The sequence below is a fragment of the Oryx dammah genome, unplaced genomic scaffold, assembly GCF_014754425.2.
Source record: "Oryx dammah isolate SB20612 unplaced genomic scaffold, SCBI_Odam_1.1 HiC_scaffold_10, whole genome shotgun sequence".
Classification (NCBI taxonomy): domain Eukaryota; kingdom Metazoa; phylum Chordata; class Mammalia; order Artiodactyla; family Bovidae; genus Oryx; species Oryx dammah.
In genome coordinates, this window is record NW_024070194.1 from 43,893,844 (window position 1) to 43,915,167 (window position 21,324).

General features: G+C 47.1%; 1 protein-coding gene and 1 long non-coding RNA gene across 7 annotated transcripts in view; one reads left to right on the forward strand and one right to left on the reverse strand.

Moving 5' to 3' along the window:
* The first annotated feature begins 5,428 nt into the window (after window positions 1-5,428).
* LOC120868964 lies at window positions 5,429-8,673 on the forward strand. The gene is made up of 2 exons (XR_005722361.1): window positions 5,429-6,425; window positions 6,873-8,673. It is a non-coding gene; the product is annotated as an uncharacterized LOC120868964 (long non-coding RNA).
* Window positions 8,674-8,818: 145 nt separating this feature from the next.
* The window catches only part of RIN2 (Ras and Rab interactor 2), a 202,200-nt gene continuing 189,694 nt past the window's right edge, over window positions 8,819-21,324 (reverse strand). For all 6 annotated transcript variants that reach the window (XM_040247964.1, XM_040247968.1, XM_040247963.1 and 3 more), the window contains 4 exons: window positions 20,698-21,003; window positions 18,229-18,360; window positions 13,704-13,867; window positions 8,819-10,653 (listed from right to left, as the gene is read on the reverse strand). In XM_040247964.1, coding sequence (XP_040103898.1) covers window positions 10,330-10,653; window positions 13,704-13,867; window positions 18,229-18,360; window positions 20,698-21,003 — 926 coding nt within the window. In that variant the 3' untranslated portion in view covers window positions 8,819-10,329. The remainder of the gene's footprint in view (window positions 10,654-13,703; window positions 13,868-18,228; window positions 18,361-20,697; window positions 21,004-21,324) is intronic.

Here is a 21,324-nt window from a genome sequence, read left to right on the forward strand (position 1 = left end):
GGTCTGTGAGACGCCTGATTAGAATATTGGCTGGGATATTCATGGATTCCCGTGTTCTCTCCCCGCCAAGAACTTTGTAAACATCATTATTCCGTTGTTTTCCGGTGTTGAAAATTTCTGGGAAAAAAGAGTAAGGCCAGCAGGATTTCTGTTTTCCCTTTTGCGGGTGACTTAGTTTTTGTACTGGAGTGGGATTAGTCAGGACACTTCCAGAAAGAAAACATTCTTAAAAGTGCATACATTTTAAACCAACTAAATCTTTGACAATTTCAGCAGTTTAACATACACACACACACAAACACAGTAGTCAAAGTTGAATTACTCCCACATAACCAGAGACAGCCTCTCTGGAAAAGTTTGGTAGTTTCTTTAAAAACTAATGAGTTGGCCAAAAAGTTTGTTTGGGTTCTCCTTTAAGATGTTATGAAAAGCCCAAAAGGACTTTTCAGCCAACCCAATAAATATGCAATTACTATATAGCCTAGCAGTTGCACTCCTGGGGATTTATCCCAGAGAAGTGAAAATGTGTGTATACAGAAAAACCTGTACATAAATACTTAGTTCAGTTCAGTTCAGTCACTCAGTTGTGTCCAACTCTTTTCGACCCCATGGACTGCAGCACGCCAGGCTTCCCTGTCCATCACCATCTCCTGGAGCTCACTCAACCTCATGTCCACTGAGTCAGGGATGTCATCCAACCATCTCATCCTCTGTTGTCCCCTTCTCCTCCCTCCCACCTTCAATCTTTCCCAGCATCAGGATCTTTTTAAATAAGTCAGTTCTTTGCATCAGGTGGCCAAAGTATTGGAGCTTCAGCATCAGTCCTTCCAATGAATACTCAGGACTGATTTCCTTTAGGATGGACTGGTTGGATCTCCTTGCAGTCCAAGAGAATTGTCATGGTTTGCATCGTTACATCTATTTCAAAAGTACAGAGCACATTAAGTGCCTTGGAGCCCCGCACTGACTTAGGCTTCTAGGATGTGCTATTATGGCTCTCCCTTTCAGCACATCCAATCTTATTTTTAACCTGCATAAAAACACCATTCCTGTCCTGGCTGCACATTTTCCTATGTTACAGATGACTCAGAACTTCTCATTGATCATTTCACACTGTACTTCCTTTCTTTGCTTAGTTGGAAAAAAGAACAACTTTTTACCACATTTTATCACAAACATCTTCCTGCTCATTGAGATGAAACATGTGCTCTTCTGTAAATAGTGCTGACCCAGGCTCTCATCCACCACAGCAACGTTTCACTGACATTTAAACAAGCAAACAGCCTGGCATTTCAGCCACTGTTGCTTTGTTGTTGTTGTTTTCCCCTTAAGATCACGTGGAAAAGACGAAGTGCCCAGGAAATATGTATTTTGAGAAATCCTCGGCAATATGTTTGACAATGAAACAGCTTGGTGGTTGCCTTCAGATTAAAATTTTCTTTTTAAATAAAATATGGGTTGGCTAGATGCTTTCACTCCAGCGCTCCATGGAATCAATTACTTTTAGTTTTGCTAACTAGCTTTTACAAAAGCACTGTCTATTCATATGAAAAGCTGACAACAGGTTTCAATAAAACAAGGTGAGCAGCACACATGGGCTCCCTACCAGCGCCTCACTTAAAATGAGAAGAAAAGAGCTTTTAAAAAAAAATAAACTTTTAAAAGACACAAATCCATATAAGGGGCTTCCCCGGTAGCTCAGGGGTAAAGAATCGGCCTGCAATGCCAGAGACGATGGATATTCGGGTTCCATCTCTAGGTCTGGGAAGATCCCCTGGAGGAGGAAATGGCCATGCACTCCAGTATTCTCGTCCAATCCCATGGGCAGAGGAGCCCGTGGGGTCACGAAGAGTTGGACACACAGAGTGATTGAGCACTCACTGCACCAAATCCATAAGAACGAAGAAAATGCAGGAGGAGACAACAGCCAGTGATAACAGGCAGCACAGTTATGGAAGCTGGTAAACTCATTCAGCAACTGGAGACAAGCTGAGAGATAAGCAACTGCTGGACGAAAAGCCAAGGGGCAGGCAGTGGATTCCCATTCCAGAATCTTCCTAGGCCCAGGATTTGGACAAGGCTGGGACGCCTGCAAGGAGAGGAATCCAGCTTTATCCCCAGAGCGGCACAGGAGCTGTGTTCCTCAGTTCTCAGCACACAGCACAGGGTGAGGGTGAGACAGGGCTAAGAAGAGCAGTCACCCTGCCCCTGCCCTCTGGAGGTCCCAGGGTGCTGGCAAGACTTACTTCCACCCTGCAACCTCCAGTAGGACACTGGAGAACTTTTCCTGGGGAAGTTGCCTGACCCAAAAAGAAAAGCCCCACAGCTATGCACATCCTTCATCCCTCCAATGACATGACCAGGTTGTGACATGGTCACCGGGAGGGTCACCAGTTCACAAACTCTGCCCAGTATCTGCAGCTCCCAACAAGCTTTGTGATGCTTTCCATTTAATTATGAATAGCCAGCCAAAAGCCACGGAACATTTCAGTACAGCTTGTAACCCAAAAAACAATAAAACAGAAAAAGAGAACTGGGATAAACAGAGATTGGAAAAAAAAAAAAAAGATACTGAGGGCTTCCCTGGGGGCTCAGTGGTAACTAATCTGGCTCCTATGCAGGAGACATGGGTTCAACTCCTGATCCAGGAAGATCCCACAAGCCACATAGCAACTAAGCCTGTGAGCCACAACTACTGAGCCTGTGCTTTTGAGCCTGGGAGGCACAACTAGTGAGCCCAACTACTGAAGCCTGAGTGCCTAGGAGAAGCCACCGCAATAAGAAGCCTGCATATAGAAACAAAGAGTAGCCCCTGCTCACCACAACTAGAGAAAAGCTGGCACAGAAACGGAGGCCCAGCACAGCCAAAAATAAATACATCTTTAAAAAAAAGAGCTTAAAAAAATAGGTGTGCAATCTACTAGGTCTGTTACAGAGGCAGGTTCATTTCCTCTATATGAAGCAAGCCAAATGCTGGGAGATTTGTCACAAAGGTTTATTTACAAGGCAGCCCTCATAAAACTCTCCCCCAGTTCCCTTCTGGCCCCTCAACTCCAGTCCCTGGGATTGGGGGAGGGCACTGGAACCACTGCTTCCTTATATAGCTGCAATTATTTGATGTTTTACACAATTCACTTCTTAACCACCAAATACATTTTAATTACATCTCTCTTCCCTGTGTTTCAAAACTGATGAGTAAAATGGCCCTGTTGGTAACAGATTTTCAGAGAATGAAATGCCTTTAAAAGAAAGTTGGCTGTCCTTTCAGAAAATGAAAAAGCCCATAAACTTCCAACATCACATGCGGACAACGTGATTAATTATCCAGAGTACGTGATGATGTCCCTGCACACACGAGCACACAAGTGAGAGAAGCTGGCCCAGAAAGAACCTTCTGACTCAGCTTCTGCTGCCCTCACATAGTCGGAGATAAAAGACGATGCAAAGTTACTGAATTTGTCTTTCCCCCTATCTATCAGGTGTTTTTTTTTCCCCCTATAAAAGCAAGAAGAATATATAAATAACCAGGAGGGTAATACTCATTTCCTGACATCTGCCTTTTAAACCTTTTGTGATCATGCAGTTGATGTGAAGTGAGGTTATGCCTTTTTTTTTTTCCCCTGTAAGCGTCACCAGCTCCTTTCCTCCAGAGTTTTTTAATAACAAGGCTTTCCAGGTGGCACAGTGATAAAAAAAATCCGCCTGCCAATGCATGAGATTAGGGTTCAATCCCTGGACTGGGAAGATCCCATGGAGTAAGAAATGGTAACCCACTCCAGTATTCTTGCCTGGAGAGTCCCATGGACAGAGGAGCCCAGTGGGGTCGCAAAGAGTCGGACATGACTGACGAACTGAGCACACACACCAGCCCTTTCCTCCAGACTTGTAACAGCAGCAGCCTACATCTGTTTAATCATATCAGCAGCACAAATGTCCTCAATTCAAATATGCCTTGAACTAATACTTCTCAAACCGTAACATGCATTTGGTCATCTGGAATTTTGTTAAAATGTATGTTTGGTTTCAGTAGGTCTGAGAAGGGCCTGAGACTGACCAGCACCTAGGAGATGCTGGGCTTGATCCTTCGATTGCATTTTCTGCAGCAAAAACTTCAACTATCTGTGAAACGAGATTCTACACTCTGCCAAGTATGGTATTTCCATGTGCTTATAAAAAGCAGATGCTTTCCAATGTCCTAGCAAGTTCATGTGTGTTTATTTTTAATTACTTAAAGAGACTTGGGCAGTTTCTTGTTCTTTGCAATTGTTCATTCTTTCATTTCACTATTGATGCATTTCTGTTCTGCTCTTGATTGTATATCAATAGACTAGAGAAACAGAGAGCAAAAAAGATAAAATTGACTAACACTACAATCTGAGTCCACTCTCATAATCTGTAGAATTGGCAGCATGTAGGAAGCAAGGACACTAGAGATAAGGAAAATCACATCAAATGACACCTGATTCTTCTTTCAAAAGCCTAATGTATTTCAGAGTAATCCAGTTAAGTAACAGATATGCATATATAAATATCTAAATGAATAAGTAAATATAAAAATACAATTAAAAGAGGAGAAGCTATGGAGATAATCACTGACAGCAGTTGTACTTCTCCTTATGCCATTCCTTTCTGGGAAGCGCTGCTGCAGGCAACCTCAGGGGCAGACCTGGTTCCTCCTGGGAGGTCACTCTCCTGCCCCTGCAGTCTCCCTTCCTCTCTTTGCCCCCTCTTGGCAATAGTCATCACTGGCCATGAGCCCTGCTGATGCTCTTAGCCAGGAGGGAAAGCTGGGAAAATCCTTCCAGTTCACATGTGTATCCGCCATCACTGCCATCATCACCTCCATCATAAGCAAGGCTAACGGAAGGCATCCACTTTAATTCTCCCACATTGGGCATCCCACATACACGTGCTCAGTTCTCAGTCGTATCCAACTCTCTGTGACCCCATGGACTGAAGCCCATCAGGTTCCTCTGTCCAGGGGATTTCCCAGGCAAGATTACTGGAGTTGGTTACCATTTCCTGGGGGATCTTCCTGACTCAGGGATTGAACCCACATCTCTTGTGTCTCTTGCACTGTAGGCGGATTCTTTACGCCTGTGCCACCTGGGAACATGAACACTCTCTCTATATGTGTGTGTGTGTGTATGTGTGTGTATGCTGTGCTTAGTTGCTCAGTCGTGTCTGACTCTCTGAGACCCCCTGGACTCTAGCCCGCCAGCCTCCTCTGTCCATGGAGATTCTCAAGGCAAGAATACTGGAGTGGGTTGCCTGCATTGAAAGTGGATTCTTTACCATCTGAGCCACCAGGGACACACACACACACACACACACACACACACACACATACACTAAACCTTTGGTACCTGTTACTGCCACACACACACACACACACACTAAACCTTTGGTACCTGTTACTGCCACACACACACACACACACACTAAACCTTTGGTACCTGTTACTGCCTTTCTTTTTTTCATAAGAAAAATTGCCAGCAGATAGTAACATGGATGAGGAAGTAGAAATAACCAGTGGCAGTGGAAATTTTTCAAAGTTGATTATCTCATGATAATAGTAACTAATATTCAATGTGCTGGTGGAGAACTGGGTACTAAGACTTCACATGGATTAACGCACTGCCGTATGGCTCTCAGAGGAGTTAAGAGGAAGATGCTGTTAGTTCCTCAGCTGGTAAGAAGTGCCTGTTTGACAGTGTGCATGTTTGTGTGTTTTGTGGATAGATGCTCTGGACGTGATTTTATTTTATATGCATCTATAGCTACATTTTTCAGCTTCTTAAATCGTTCCTAGTGAATTTGGTAGAACAGCGCTTTCCAATATCGTAGCCATGAGCCAATTTTGGCTCCTAAACATTTGACATCTGGCTAATAAGATGTAACATATGTGCCTAGTACACAAAGATTTTGAAGACAAAAAAAAATTAACGTAAAATATCTCTAAGATTTTAGATTAATTGTTGAACTATTATATTTGGGATATCATGGGTTAAATATAATAGATTACTAAATTATTAGTAATACTGCAATATAGTGCTATTGATTTCACCCATTTGTTTTTCTTCTCTCTTTAACGTGGCTACTAGAAAACTGAAAATCACTTATGTGGCTTGCTTCCTATTTGCATGGAACAGCACCACGTTACGAGCACATTTTCTGTGGTCTTTTGCTGAAATCAAGCAGATGAGATGAAGAACTTGTACTTGATTAGGTGTTTCGGGCTGTAGACAAGGTCTTACCTCTCCCAGGTGTGTGTCTCTCCTAAGACCTGTCTTGCTCTAGCCTGCTATTTCTCAGCCCCAGTGGAATCACCTTGGAAATTTCAGTAAAAGTTGCCACCTGGATCCTGTATGCAGAGATTCTGATGGTCTGGACAGCTTGGCGATCGGGGTTTTAAAGGCCTGCAGGTGAGCTGAAGAAGCATTTTTTCCTGATGGGAAAAAATGACCTGCAGAATTGAGCCCTGGGGACAGAGGTGGAGGGAAGCGGAGGGGGCGGGGTGTTGGCAGAGGGGCTTGGCTCACTCTGCATCTCTCATAGAACTAGATAAGCATGGCGTGCAAAGGCCCAGGGGAGTGGTCAGAGCCTGCCCAGCTCATAAAAAACTAAACTCCCCTCCCCTTCAGGGTCCTGGGGTGGGGAGGGGAGGAGTGGAGCTCAATTGGGATGGGGATGGGGGGGTGAGAATGCTTTCAGCTGTATGAGGTGACACTTCCCCAGGGACCTCAGGGAGGGCTGGCTGCAGAGGTGTATGCCTCTCTCACCTCCAGGGGCCACGGGGGCTGAGAGATGCTACCCTGGAGGAAACCACAGCACTGAGCTGAGCCTGGCCTTACCCCCCACCCCACCCCCAGCCCCCAGCCTTTGTCCACAGGCTCTGAGCATCCTCCCGTCCAGGCCGAGAGCCAGAGTCCAGGAGAGGCTACAGCGGAGCTCTGTTTGGTCGAAGGAAATACTCAGATCCATTCATATGATATTCTAAATGTCTGTCTACTACGTACTGAATTTCAGAATTCAGGCAACTTTCAACTCTAGAAGGTTAGATTATTAGCATCGAGACAAGAAACTGGCCCCCAAACCCCCGCTGACCTCAACCAAAGCTGCCCCATGCCTGCAGACTTGCCTGTTGAGCAGGGGTGTGGCTACCACTTCATTAAACATATTGGCCCAGATCTTTCTGAATACTTTTTTATAAAACTTCCCCTGCATACCTTCCTGACAAAGTCACTGTTCCAAGCGGGGAGATGGTCCCACCTGCCACCCATCCTTCCATGCTGGAGCGAGACATCTTTTTCGAATAAGCACGTTTTCTCTGAGACCAACCACCAGATCTTCCTCCGTCTATCTCTTCTATTTTTCTATGATCCATTTAGGATTCTGCCACGTTTTGTGAACTTTCCTCTATGTCCAAGTTGATCAGGGCTCACTAAATGAACAACGACAACTTTTGTTCTCAAATTCACCATCATGAACACAACTTGGAAAATGATCACTTTTTAGGATTTTTACCATCAGATACTGCCAGGCGATGAAAATAACTGTGTCCATGTACGTAACCTTTCCTCTCAGACCTTTGGGGGAGTAAGTGGGCAGCGCTGAAGATTATCAGAGCACTCTCTCACTTCCAGACTCTTAAAGATGAAGGGAAGAGCTGCGCAGAGAACGCGAAGCCGCATTTATGAATGAACGCATTCATGGCTGGGTTTCCTGCCTTCTGTGTCTCCTTGCAGATCTAAAGCTGTAACTTCCACACAGTACTGAACTGCATGAACAGTTTCTATTTCTATTCTCTGTCCCGCGAGGAGAGAATACTTGGCAGCGCATGTAACGTTAAAAAAAAAAAAAAAAATTCCTTTCCTCTGGCTGGCATTCAACTTTTATATTTTTAGATTTGGAAATACGTTTTCCTCTCCCTCCACCCAGCATGTATATTTTTATTCTCCTCTGACTCCTTCCAAACTGCAGCAAAATCTGTTTCCTGGCAATTTGAGAAGTGAGAACTGTCAGACTCGGGGGGAAAAAAAAGTGAGGAGACATGTGATGCTGTCATGTTAGCATGGAAACATTGCCCAAGGACAAAACCAGGGGCTGTCTTGTGATGTTTTCTTCTGCTCACTCCAGCATCCTATTTTGATCTCACCGAAGTTTACTCCAGCTGTCCCCCATTCAGACATTGTGACCCGCGTGAAATCAGCGGTGTACCAGCTTCTGAAGATAAGGAGAGCTGACGCTCTCACAACCATCAGGACCAAACTGTCACTTGGAATTCATTGTAAATATACAAAGCAGGCAGCCCGCTCAGCTATAGCTCTGATCTTAAAGTGCCCATCCTACTGCTGGGTTAGAAAGTTCGTTCCTTCAACAAGGACTTATCGTGCCATTGCTCTCTGCCAGGCTTGGCTCCAAGCAGCAGGAACAGGACAGCTTCTGCAACACTGGTTTTGCAACAACCCTAAACTCTCAGCCTGGGCACTTTAGAGGTTACATAAGACCTGGGCAGCAGGGGTGGAGGAGAGAGGGAGCGGAGCGGGGAGAGGAGTGTCTGCAGGGCTCCCAGAAACACCAAATCCTTTCAGGTTAGAGGACCATCTTTTCTTTCTGCTGCTAGATTTTTGCCCCCTATCAGAACATAAGCTGGCTAAAAAAAACAAAAAAGACCACTTTTTTTTCCTGGAAAAAAAAACTATTCTGTTTCCTGTCTGAGGATTATCTAACCACAAACACCAGCGTGGATTCCACTTTTACATAACTCTCTGCGGTACATCATTACACTCCGTTTCTCAAAGAAAAAGAGACAACGTGAGGATATTGCAAGAATTATTTTCACACATGAATTATCGTACAGTATTACAGAGAGTTATGTGCAAAACTCCATTAAAAATCATTTACAAAAGGAAGTACAACACAGTATGTGTTGAGGGTTCCAGATGTATAGCAAAAGCTTGAAAAGGTACAAAGTAGAAAGCCAAACAAATCAGATGACTGGGCATCTTTACACAGTACAATAACATATTTCCCTAACTACTTGTGTGACACGAATACGAGAACTCATTCTCTGTGCAACCCCCTGACCCCCACCCAAACAGGTATTGTAAAACAGAAACTGAACTTCACCACATATTCCTACAACATAGACAGGCTTTTTTGGTGCATCGGCAAACTCCTTTCCAAATGGTATTTATTTAACTCGATGAAACTCACATTATGTGGTTTCTGCCCCAAAGAATTTGATGCTGTTAGTTTCGATTTATGTGGAAAAGGGCGGGGGGAAACTGTTGCTCCAATTTTTCTTTTTTCCCCCTCATGGGGTTTTCAAAATTGCTTCCAAAAGCAAATAACATGGGACAGATTTTGCAAACCTCACTGCATATTTACAGTATTTTCAGCATAGGTGGTTCCTTCTATCTCCTTTCCCCACTTCCTTTAAGGAGCCTGAACCAGCAGGCTCCACTCCTTAGCCTTCTGTTAAGAGTCTGTATTTCCCTCTCAGTCTCTCTCTACATTCATTTCTCTCCTGATCCTCAGCATCACTTGGTGAAAACACAAAACATGGTAGCGTTGAGCATGAACAAGGTAACAAGAGTACATCAGATTCCCAAAGGCATTCTGTGGCCAGCGTCATCGCTGTAAGAAACCCAGCAGTCTCTCCCCACAAAGTGGCCAAAACATCCAGTTATGGAAGAGAGACTTTTAAAATGCAATACTCTCAAATCCAGCAAGAGATTTCTTTTTTGCATCAATGTTAAAATCACATGCATAATTATAGAATATCTTAAAAGTTACAAAAATATTTTAAAAACCAATCCTGACAGTTTACCTGCAACTGCTATAAAATCTTCTATGAAATATATAAAAACACAAAGGCTCTTTGTAAAAAAAAAAAAAGGAAAGAAGGAAGGGTGGATGAAGGCATCCACAGATCTGAGAGGTCCTTGATGCACTGCATCGGACAGTCTTGTCAAACGCCTGCTGCTGAACTCGAGAGAAGAGCTGGTACTTCAATGTTTATTCAGTACATATACACACACGTGAGCCAACCCAAAACCTGGCTGAGGGGTAGGCAGCAAGCTATCCAGGGACACTTGAACCACTGGATACAACTCTCCGGATGCAACTCTCCAATTCTCGTCCTCTTCGCTGAACCTCAGCGAGCTCGCTGGGGAGTCGTGGTTAAAGATGCCCTTGGCCAAGTGGGCCTGTGGACGGCTTGGTCACGGGTCAAGGAGGTGACTGCACAAGCCCGTGGATGCCAGCGGCCAGGTTCCTAAGTCTCCCTCTTTGGATCCACCACTGGGAAGCCTCGTGAGTCCCCTAGGAGGTGCTGAGGTCTTCTTCCCCATTCTGGAAGATGATGCCATAAGGATCCTTCTTGATGCGCTTGTAGACAAAGTGGAAGACGTGGGGCTGTGGCCGGCTGTGCAGCTCGGCCTTGATCTTCTGTGGATACGTGTCCTCTGCGAGCTGCTGCCATGTTTCGTCCACAAAGAGGAAGAGGCTGTACTCCCGGGGGTCGGCCACCTTGAACTTCTCGGCACAAAGCTGACACACGTCTTCAGTGGTGACGTACGGCCTCACGAGGAGGGTCTTTCCGGTGCAGCCACTGTTGACCTCCTGGAATGCAACCCGGAGGTAATTCTGCAGGGGAAGGGCGGGGGAGAGATTCGGGGGGACAGAGTCAGAAAGGAAGAGAGACAGCACAGGGGAACCTGTGGGATGCCAAGGAGAGGGCTGGCAGGTGAGCCTCACCAGAACACCCGGTGTCAGGACACGCGGCCCCCAGGCAGGGAAGGGGGCTGATCGCGATCGAGAGCACACTGCATGGTCTGGGCTGCTGTACTGTTGTTGTTTAGTCACTCAGTCACGTCCAACTCTTTGCAACCCCATGGACTGTAGCCTGCGAGGCTCCTCTGTCCACGGGATTCTCCAGGCCAGAATACTGGAGTGGGTTGCCATTCCCTTCTCCAGGGGATCTTTCCAACCCAGGGATCATCCCCGAGTTTCCTGCATTGGCAGGCGGATTCCTTACCAATGAGCCACCAGGGAAGCCCTGTAATTCATCTCAAATGTCAGAGCAGGAATTCTGTTCAGCCCTTCTCTTTCAGTCCCTTTCATAAAGCTGGGCTGAGAATTTCCTGATAAAGAGTGTCTACTTACTGCTACCCTGATCTTGTCCCTCTAGCCTCCAAAACTAAGAAATAAATTTCTGTTGTTCACAAGCCAAAAAAAAAAAAAATGTCAACTAGAACTGATGCCAGGTTTATTCCCAGCTTGAAAAATAAACCAAAGGGCAGAAGAGCCTGAGCCAGGACAGCAGGGCGAGACACATAACGTGAGGACACAGGAGCACAGCCCTGTCGGCTTTGGACTGCCTTTCACAAGCCTACGCAGGGGCTATGGTGTTACTTCGGACAGCTGACCATCCTCCCCTCCCCTAAGGGCAGTTTCACACCAGTGAAGCCAATGCAAGGCTCCAGGCAGCTCTGGCCGCCCTGTGGAAAGGTTGGCGGTGATGGGGGGCGGGGGGGGGGGAACATGGATTCTGTGGAAAGACTTGGGAGATGCACTGACTGGGTGCAGGGTGCTGCCATGTGGAAATGGAAGGTGTTGGGGCCGGGTGGCAGTGGGTGTTGGCAGGCCCCGTGTCATAAGCAGTGCCAGGCAGGCAGCATCACAGGACAGACTGGGGTCCTGACCAGGGGCAGGGTGTCCCAGCCTCCTGCCCAGTTCTCCCAGAGTCTGTGGCCCCGAATTATCCTTCAGTTCCACTTCTTCAGGAGCGGGGGTTATAGGGGAGGCCCTGTTACATCGGATTTTCAGACAGAAAATAAATACATCTTCCTTTTCAAAACATGGCTGCCCTACTCAGGCATGAAGGGGAGTGAAGCCCTCTGCCTGGGTTCCTTGAGGTTCCCCTGAGGGTTTCCTGGGCTGATGGAAAAGAGAGCTCTCTCGGGAAGGACAGTGCGCTCTGCACATGAATGATAAAGTCGAGGCTCTGAACCGGAACGTTTCAGGGCACCTCTGAGTACACACCTGCCCTGTTTTACTTACCCCTCCTCTCTCCTCCTGCGCCCCACCCCCAGCACACGTGGTCCACACGCCTGGTGTGCATTCACTCACTGACTCCTGGAGAGGACTTTGTGGAGGAGGCCTACACGATCCCCATTTGACCAGGGAAGAAACTGAGGCACAGAGAGGCTAGGTAACTTGCCCAAGGCCACACAGCGGGCGAGTGGCAGGGCCAGCGTTCCAGCCTCTTGCCCGTGAGGTGAGGGGCTGCCACTCCAGCGTGAGCAGAGTGTGTGTCTGTGAGCCTGACTTAGGTGTTCCGAGTGCAGCCTCGCTTCCTGGCTTTGCTCCTATAGCCAAGCCGAGTGCCGACAATCCCCGTCTTAGGCCTGTTCTAAGAAGATGTCCGTCTGCAAGGTGAGCGAGGCAGGTGGGGAGGGGTGTGCGTGAGACAAGGGCTCCGTGGACTCCGGGGGGGTCTCTGGTCGAGAAGCTCCAGATAGAGACAGGGGACTGGGGGAAGGTGGGAACTGGAAGGACTTGCATTTTCCTTTTCTCCTGCCCTCTTTCCATGCTTCTCCTTAGAGGCTGGGCAGCCTCAAGAACTCCCTGCCTAGATGGCTGACAATCACTGCATCCCAAGGGCCCATGAACACCTGGATGTTCTTCAACCATCCCAGGGGTGGGCGGTGCACAGGATGCCTTCCTGCCCTTTAGATTTATGTGCTTGGGAAGGAAGTTTCTGGAAACACGACTATCCTTAAGAACACCTTGCTGACCCTGCCTTTCCACAACAGGCTCCTTTAAACCAAATGTAGCTTTTGAGTGTTTTCAGAGCATTAAAAAGGCAAAAAGGGCAAGGAAAGTGAATTGGGACACAGAGACAAATCTGGCCTGCTTGAGAATTTACCACGTGGCACGTGGACTCAGTCTGGGTTCACAGTTCTGCTGGAAGCTTTTGAAATAGTATTCAAAGACCTGTGCAGACTTGCTCATCATTTCATAGACTGTAAGCCCATGAAGCGATCCTGTGTTGGGTCAAGATTTATACAGCCTCAACCCACCTCTCCTCTTCAGGAAGCATGCTCCATAGGAACCCCACCTTCCCAGCACCAGTCCATGGACAGAGAAAATTCTGGATGGGGAATTCAGAAGATTGGGCTCAGATGCTCATGCTTCAGCTCTGGCCCTACCAGGCTGCCAGAGCTGACACTGCCAGTGAGACTCCAGGGTCTTCTGTTTTGGGGGGAGGGGGTGGGGAGAGGAAAAAGGAACGGGGTCACTGCACCCCTCCGTCTTCTCAAAGAGGCCAAGTCAAGTGCAAGGCCTCACAGGGCTGTTTCCATATGGCAGGTTACCTGTCTGCCACCTGTGCTAAAAGCATCCTTCCTGTAGGCTTCCTGAGTGCCCAGGTGCTCAGTATCCACACTGAACCTTCAGGAGGAAATCCTGCCCTCATTTGACTATTTCCTTTAGGGCAGCAAAACTTGGGCCAAATCCACACACACACACACACACACTCTCTCTTTTAAGGAAGAGAGAAGTGAAACAACAAGGTCAGGAGGTGGTTTAAAATATCCCTTTTCCACTGGGTGATTGGATGAAGGAGGGGGGGGTGCTGAGCCGCGTGGGCCGTGAGGAAGCAGCCGGGCCCGCCCCGGCCGCTGGCCACACACCTGGAAGTCATCCACCGAGGGGACGGTCCGGGTGGTGGTCCTGCGCTTGTGCCACTGCTTCAGGGTGTCCCTGGCCTCGGAGCTGAGTAGCCGCGCCGCCTGCTCTTCCTGGAAGTTCTTTATCAGGGAGAGGGCCCCATAGGCGCTCGTCAGGTAATAGCCTCCTGGAAAGGGGAGACAGAGTGAGCTCGCCAGGGTTCGCCTCTGGGGACCACAGGAGGGTGGCCACAGAGTCGGACGTCAGGCTCCACTTGCCCCTTCTCTTCTACATGCGTTTTTTATTTATTTTTTTGAGCAAGAGAATCCTCTTCCATCCACTCTTGCATTCCTCCCCACGGATGTGCAGCTAACCCAGGCCTGAGCCACTGCATGGGGACTGAGGACCAGGCCCTGCTTTCTGATGGAATTTCCATTCCAAAGCGGAGACTCACAGAATCAACCAAAGTGCAACTGTGAAAATGCTTTTCCAGAAAAGTTCAGAGCTCTGGAGCCTGACCTATTGAGGGAGAGGGGTGTGGTGGCTTGTGAGAGCAGTGGGGTCCACTGCTGAGGTCAGAACACCTTCCGGTAGGAATAGGAGTCCACACACCTCCCAGCAACACCTGCTTTGAAGCTTCTCATTTAAGAATTCATATGTTCTAAATTTTAAGTGAACTATACATTTTGAAAGAAATACACAATATACAAGTGTGCTTACAATAATATGGGTTTTTCAAAAGAACCTCTCCCTCGTGTTTCCCTTTCTTACCCTTATATAGGGACTCACAGAACAGGACATTTAGGAAAAGGTACAAGGAAAAGGAAGTGACGCCCGTTTTGCTGGTGCATTTGGGAATGATTTCCTATGTTTGTGCTGTGCTGAGTTGGCTCAGTTGTGTGTAACTCTTTGTGACCCCATGGACTGTAGCCCACCAGACTCCTCTGTCCAAGAGGATTCTCCAGGCAAGAATACTGGAGTGAGTAGACTTTCCCTTCTCCAGGGGATCTTCCCGACCCAGGAATCGAACCCTGGGTCTCCCACATTGCAGGCAGATTCTTTACCAGCTGAGCCACCAGGGAAGCCCTCTTATGTCTGAGGGAGTGTTAAAAACACTTACAATACTCTGAAAGGCATGTAAATGTGTTCACAGGTTGGTCCCAAACTATAGAGTTGTCCGATAAGTTCATTCTGGTTTTCCTATAAGGTGTTACAGGAAAACCGGAAAGAACTTTTAGGCTAACTGAGGTGCCTTTCTGGAACTTGTAAAGCTCTTCGCTGGAGAAACACTAGAGGGCGCACTAGATGCTTATTACAAACTCCGCAACTGGACGCAGCACGTTGTGGACTGAGACGTTCTTCGACCAAATACCTGTCGAATCTCCACCTGAGCCAGGTACAGACCCCGGCTGGGTTTGTAAAAGTTAGAATCTGTGTCCCTGTTCCATAGATACATTAAAAGAAAACAGATAGTGGCGTGTTATTCATGCGGGGACCAGAAGTTAGCTGTGGTTAAATGAGCTTTGTCTGCCAAGTGTCACTTCCACTGCCAAAGTACTGAGTGTTAACACAAGACCCTAGAGAACTTTCTCTTTGGTCAACGAGTGGCAACACTCAAGATGGTCCACCATCTAGGAAAGGAGTTGAACGCCCCCCTAAGTCATACTGGACGTGGAATCTGAGAAACAGTTTTGTGGTTTTCAGGTCACTGGCAGAGATTTGGGGGTCATTTTTTTTTTAAGATTTTTGATGTGGACCATTTTAAGTCTTTTCTGAGTTTGTTGCAATATTGGTTCTGTTCTATGATTTGGCTTTTTGGCAGGGAGGCGTGTAGGAGCTTAGCCCCCCAACCAGGGATCGAACTAGCATCTCCTGCATCAGAAGGTGAAGTTCTAACCACTGGACCACCAGGGACATCCCTGGAGGTTATCACTTACTGTCGCATCCTCTCGCCCGCTCTGAGCAGCACACCTTCTATGCATCCATTCTAGGTCAGCCTTTTGTTCAGAGTCATTTGACTAATTTAGCAGATTTACCACTCAGCTGTAAGCTTCCTAGGGCAGCCCCCATGGTACACAGTAGAAAGTTTCGAGTGGCTGAGTTTTACTAATATTTTACCCATGAACAAATTACAAGATTGAGTGAGAAACTCAGTAGTATGGAATTTAAATGTGACACAGAGGATTTCAGGAAAAACCAATGTGGACCTCAAGAGAGGCTTGCGGAGGTGTCAGAATTGGAGCTCGGACTTGGAGGGACCACGACTGTTGAGTTGGGGAGGGGGTGGTTTCCTTTGAATGCCAAATTTTTCACTCCATGGCTCAAAGTTCAGGGCACTGAGGAGAAAACTCCAAATGCTGGAAGCACAAAACTGACCACACTTGAAAACATGTGGATGCAATTAGAGTAAGGTTTAAATTTCAGCAAAACTAACCCTGCCACTAGGGCTGTGCACGTCAAAGGGATTCTATGACGTCTTTTCTGTAAATGAAACTACCTGGTTAAATGGCAGAAAACTGATGTGGGCTGTGCTTTGGGCAGTGGGGCAGGATGCAGGGCAGGACCAGCCGTGCGTCTCCTCCTGGTCTGCCAGCCTGACAGGGCCGCCCAGTTCTCCCAGCAAGGAGCCCAAGCAGCCAGGACGTGGCTGAGTGAAGGCGGGCTCCAGTGAAACCCCGAGTTGACTGACTGCTCTGTGTGTTTTCTAGCTGCGTCCTTGTCTTTCTCTGTGATTCCCGGAGGTGAGGACCTGCCCACCTGTCTCTGACACAGTACCCTGGGCAGTGCCTCACTCTGGAGAAATGCTGGGAAAGGTGACAGGAAGTGGCTGTCTCCATCCTCAGGTCACAGGATGTAAGCACGTGTTTGTCCCAAGTACACAGTGTCAGCAACAGAATGGTAATTTTCTGAGGGAGGCTGGCATGCCCTTTCCCCAAAGCCCCAAGAGTTCAGCACACTTATTACTAGAATTAAACATGACTGAAGCTCAAAAAAATCCTCAATGCATATACAATTATAATAATAATGCTGTGGAAGAAAGAAAAGAAGGGCACGGAGATGAATGTATGTTTCCTCCTGGTCCATGGACAAAGCCACATGCTTCCTCCCTCCTGGGAATCCCAGGGCAGAGCCGGGGAGGAAGGCTCCAGGCAGGGTCTGAGCAGTTTATCCTGGAGGGTCTGGCCTCAGCATCAGTTTATATTAATGAGGGGAGATAAACCGGGAAGAGGTAAAGGGATGGATGAAAAGATACTCATCACTGGTCCTGAATCAGCGGGTCCCTGCAGGGGTGGAGAGGGACCACAGGGCTCCCTGGAGGTCAGACCCTCTGACCCAGAGCCAGGCCCTGGGGACCAAGGGAACTAATGCACACGTTTGGGGGGGTGACTGCACTGCTGTCTCCAGGGAAAATCCCGGGATGATACATTCCCTGGGGAATCCCATCGGCATGTGGATGGACCTTTTTATTCAAGCCCAGACTAAAACTCACTAGAGGAAAAAATGTTAGGCGTCAATTCATCACTCAGAGTCCATCTGGGCTGAGACATGAAATGAAATGAACTGTCAGGACACACAGGCCGAACAAGCTCCGATCTGATCCCCTTTAGACAAGCTCATACAAGAGCCTTGTTATTTCAGGTCTGTGCACCACAGTGACAAACACCCTAATTATTTCCATGATAAAATACCTAACCCTTGTGTAAGGAGAGGGATTCCTGTGAAGACGTGTTGGAATGAGGCAGACAGGAGGAGGATGACTGAACTGACAAAGTAAGTTGAAAGCAAATTGCCCAGATTTTTTTACTCCACTGCGGTTTGATGTTAACGATGAGCAGGTGCTATCTTTTTTCTTTTTAAGAAAAGGAAATCACTGGTGCTATTTTCATCTTGAAAACCAAATTTAAAAAATAAAGATGAAAACAAAAGATAGGCCTTTGTCTGATTCACTGACATAACAGTGGGCAGTTGTTCTGGCAGTGGAAATATTCTGCAGCAAAACTTTACAGCTTCCCTGTGAAATCAAAGAAACCATTTCTTTTAAAAAATGGCCCTGATTCTACTGAATGGTATTTTTTTTTTACTGCAACTAAGCAATCTCAGTGAAGTATAATTATGGCAGGGTTGCATTGTTTTGTGTGTTTTCCCGACTTTTCCAAATTTTCTGCGACCAACATTATGACTTCTGTAATCTGGAAAAAAGTCAGTACCTTCTCATAAATGAACAAAACTAAAACGGCCCTGAATATGTCAAGAAGCACCCATTTAAGTACCAGATGGATCTGAGGTCTTATTTGGGGGGATGAAAATGTTTTCGAGCTGAAAAGAGTTGGAGGGTTGCCCCAAATTGCAACTGGACTAAACGCTACTGAATCGTCCACTTTACAATAGTTAATTTTAGTTTAACCATGAATGTACTAAGGGCTATTGCATCGCTCATTTTCAAATGGTTATCTCATGTTCTGCAAACTATGCCTCAATTTACAAAGAAAAGAAAATAAAACTGAAGGAAAGCACCCAGTTCCTCCCAGTTCTCCAAAAGCCTGCTACCTTCTCCATGTAGCAGAGACGGATCCAGAAGCTCCATCATGTACTCGACCTCCGTGTCTAGCTCCAGCATGTCACATTGCGCTATGACATAGGTCAGGACCGGCAAAAAGTCATCTGCTCCGTACATCCTCCCTGGAGTAGGAAGAAAGGAGGGGGGACAGACGGGGTATTTTTAGCCACATTTCTCCCTTTCATGTCCTACTTGCTGCTTTTATTAGCAAAGAGCCATGTAGGGGAAGTGAGGTGGGTATTTCTGGAATCCTACAGTGGGAGGGCTCCTCCCCACTGCCCTCATCAGAGGCCGACCCTAACTCACAATTTCAGGATGAATGTCCGAGTCAGTGAACACAGGGGAAATTGTTTTTCCATTTCCATGATTTGCCTCAATGCAAGCAATAAAACAGGGCTTCCCTGGTGGCTCAGCGGTAAAGAACCCGCCTCAATGCAGGAGAGGCAGGTAGACACAGGCTTGATCCCTGGGTTGGGAAGATCCCCTGGATCTATTGGAGTGGGCAACCCACTCTAGCATTCTTGCCAGGGGAATCCCATGGACAGAGGAGCCTATTGGGCCACAGTCCATAGGGTTGCAAAGAGTTGGACATGACTGAGCATGCACACACGTGCAATAAAATAGTCCTTTTTTTTTTTTAAAGGGTTTAACTTTTAGCAAGTGACAGAATAAAACATCTGCGTGTCTACTTACAGTGTTTCTCCTTTGTGTCTTCCTTCCTATTGCTTTCTATGCAAATTAACCAAAACATAGTGACCAAAACCAACTGGAGCAAGGAACAACTTGTCCTTCTCCGTCTTCAGTGTGACTTAAATGTGCTCAATCGCTGTACATTGAATAAATACATCTGATTAATATCTGACAAAAAAAATGGTCAGTCCGTACTATGTTTTATTACGACAGAGATTCTCAACTAGCAGTGACTCTGCCTCCCAGGGAAGTCTGGCATTGTCTGGGGACATCTTTCACGCTCATGACTGGACGTGGGCATGCAAATAGCATGCATCCGGATGCCGATAAACTTCCTAGAGGAAGTGGGATGTTTCCACAGCAAAGGACTAGCCAGCTGTAATGTTATTAGTGCTGAGGTTGAGAAACTGCCTGAGAACAGAATCCTGTGCAGATATAATGTGGGGGACTTCTTATAAATAATTTGACAGACTACAGAAAATACACTTTTTGAGACTTCCCTGGCTGCCCAGGGGTTAAGACTGCACTTCCAAGGCAGAGGACGCAACTTCAATTCCTGGTTGGGGAACTAAGACACACATGGTGCTTGGCTCAGCCAAAAAATAAAAGAAAATACATTTCTTGCATGTGAAGTATGCTTCAGAGGTGGTGTTCGTCCGCCAGCATGACCAGCCCGGGAGTTCACGTGTTAACGTTTCTGCTCAACAATCTGCAAAGTGCATGCCCATGGTGACCTCCTCCAGCCGTGAGAAACAGAGCCTGTGTTTTCTCTCTGCTGCTTCTCCATGAAGCAGTTTCGCTCACGGGAAACACTGTGATCATCCAGGGAATTAAAAAGGCTCACCCAAGACCTGGGGTACCACAGGGCTCATCACTACCCATAAATCAGGGTCACTCTCGCATCTACATGCAGGAGCCCTGGGGACACCCGAGGGCTGACATGTGTGAATTCCTATTGCACTGCAACAGCTCAGAGCAAAGAAGGGATGGCCGATAAATGACTATAACGAGGCTGAATGCTCCAAGTTTCTGACAGATGCTATCATGGACACAGGCTCTCACTGGCCAGAATGCAGTAGCAACAGGAATAATTGGAACTGTCTCCACCACGCTTGGGGCTGTGCAAACATTGATCTGTCTAATGCCCACCTTAGGAGGAAGGCTAAGGTCATACCCAGGACAAGAACTGCAGCTTGGAAGGTTGATTACGGAGGCCGAAGCCCCACAGTTAAAAACCCATTCCCAGAGCCAGGGTCTCAACTCAGACCCCAAGACTGAGTCTGTATCCACCGCCCTGAATTAATTTTTTTTTTTTTAGCTTAACATAACTTTTTTGAAGTTTTTTTTTTTTCTTTTTTGGATATGGACCAATTTTTAAAGTCTTTATTGAATTTGTTACAATACTGCTTCTATTTGTTTGGATGTTTTGGCCACAAGGCATGTGGGATCTTAGATCCCTGACCAGGTATCTAACTCTTGCTCCCTGTGTTGGAAGTACAGTCTTAACCACTGGATTGCCAGCGAAGTTTCTGAACTAAAGCTTTTATAAACTGGCATTGTACAAAACTCTTGTTGCCTTGCCCTGGGTTTTTGGTGCTGTTAGTTTGTTGCATGTGGACTAATTTGCCAGAACCAGAGAAACACCTGCATTTTTGTGAGCCCCTTGGTAAAGTCAAGAGGCTGAAAGGAAGAGCAGTTGGGGATTGGAAAGCCCAACACGTCCCAGCCCCATCGGAGGGCCAAGAGCCTGGATGGGGTGGTAGCCTCACCTGAGTTGTTCTCCATGACGGTATAAATGAGCTTGCAGACTCTCAACAGCAGCATGACCTTCTTTTCTGGCGAATACATCTTCTGCATGGTCATGAACTTGACCTTGATTTTCTCCACATCCACAAAGTCAGGGGTGGGGGCGAAGACGCCTAGCTCCTGGGGATTCCTCTGCCGCACGAGCTGCAAGTTCTCCTTGAGTTGTTTCCATGAGCCATCGGCCATATGGAAGTGCTTCAGCATGGCCTCGACGTGGCCCTTCAGGGGCTTCAGGATGCACTTGTGCATGGCTTTCTCCAGCACCACATCTGCCAAAGAAAGCACAGCTACTGTGACCGTTGTCTGAAGAAAGAAGAAACGTAAGGCCTGCTTTCTGGAAATGCACACCTGCAACTCCGTGCATTGGTTATTGGGCAGACATGTCCGAACTGCACAGCCAACCAAAATTTAGCCCCACATCATTTACACACCGGGCTTCCCTGGTGGCTCAGACAGTAAAAAATCCGCCTGCAATGTGGGAGACCTGGGTTCGATCCCTGGGTTGGGAGGATCCCCTGGAGAAGGAAATGGCAACCCACTCCTGGAGAATTCCTATGGACAGAGGAGCCTGGCAGGCTATAGTCCATGGG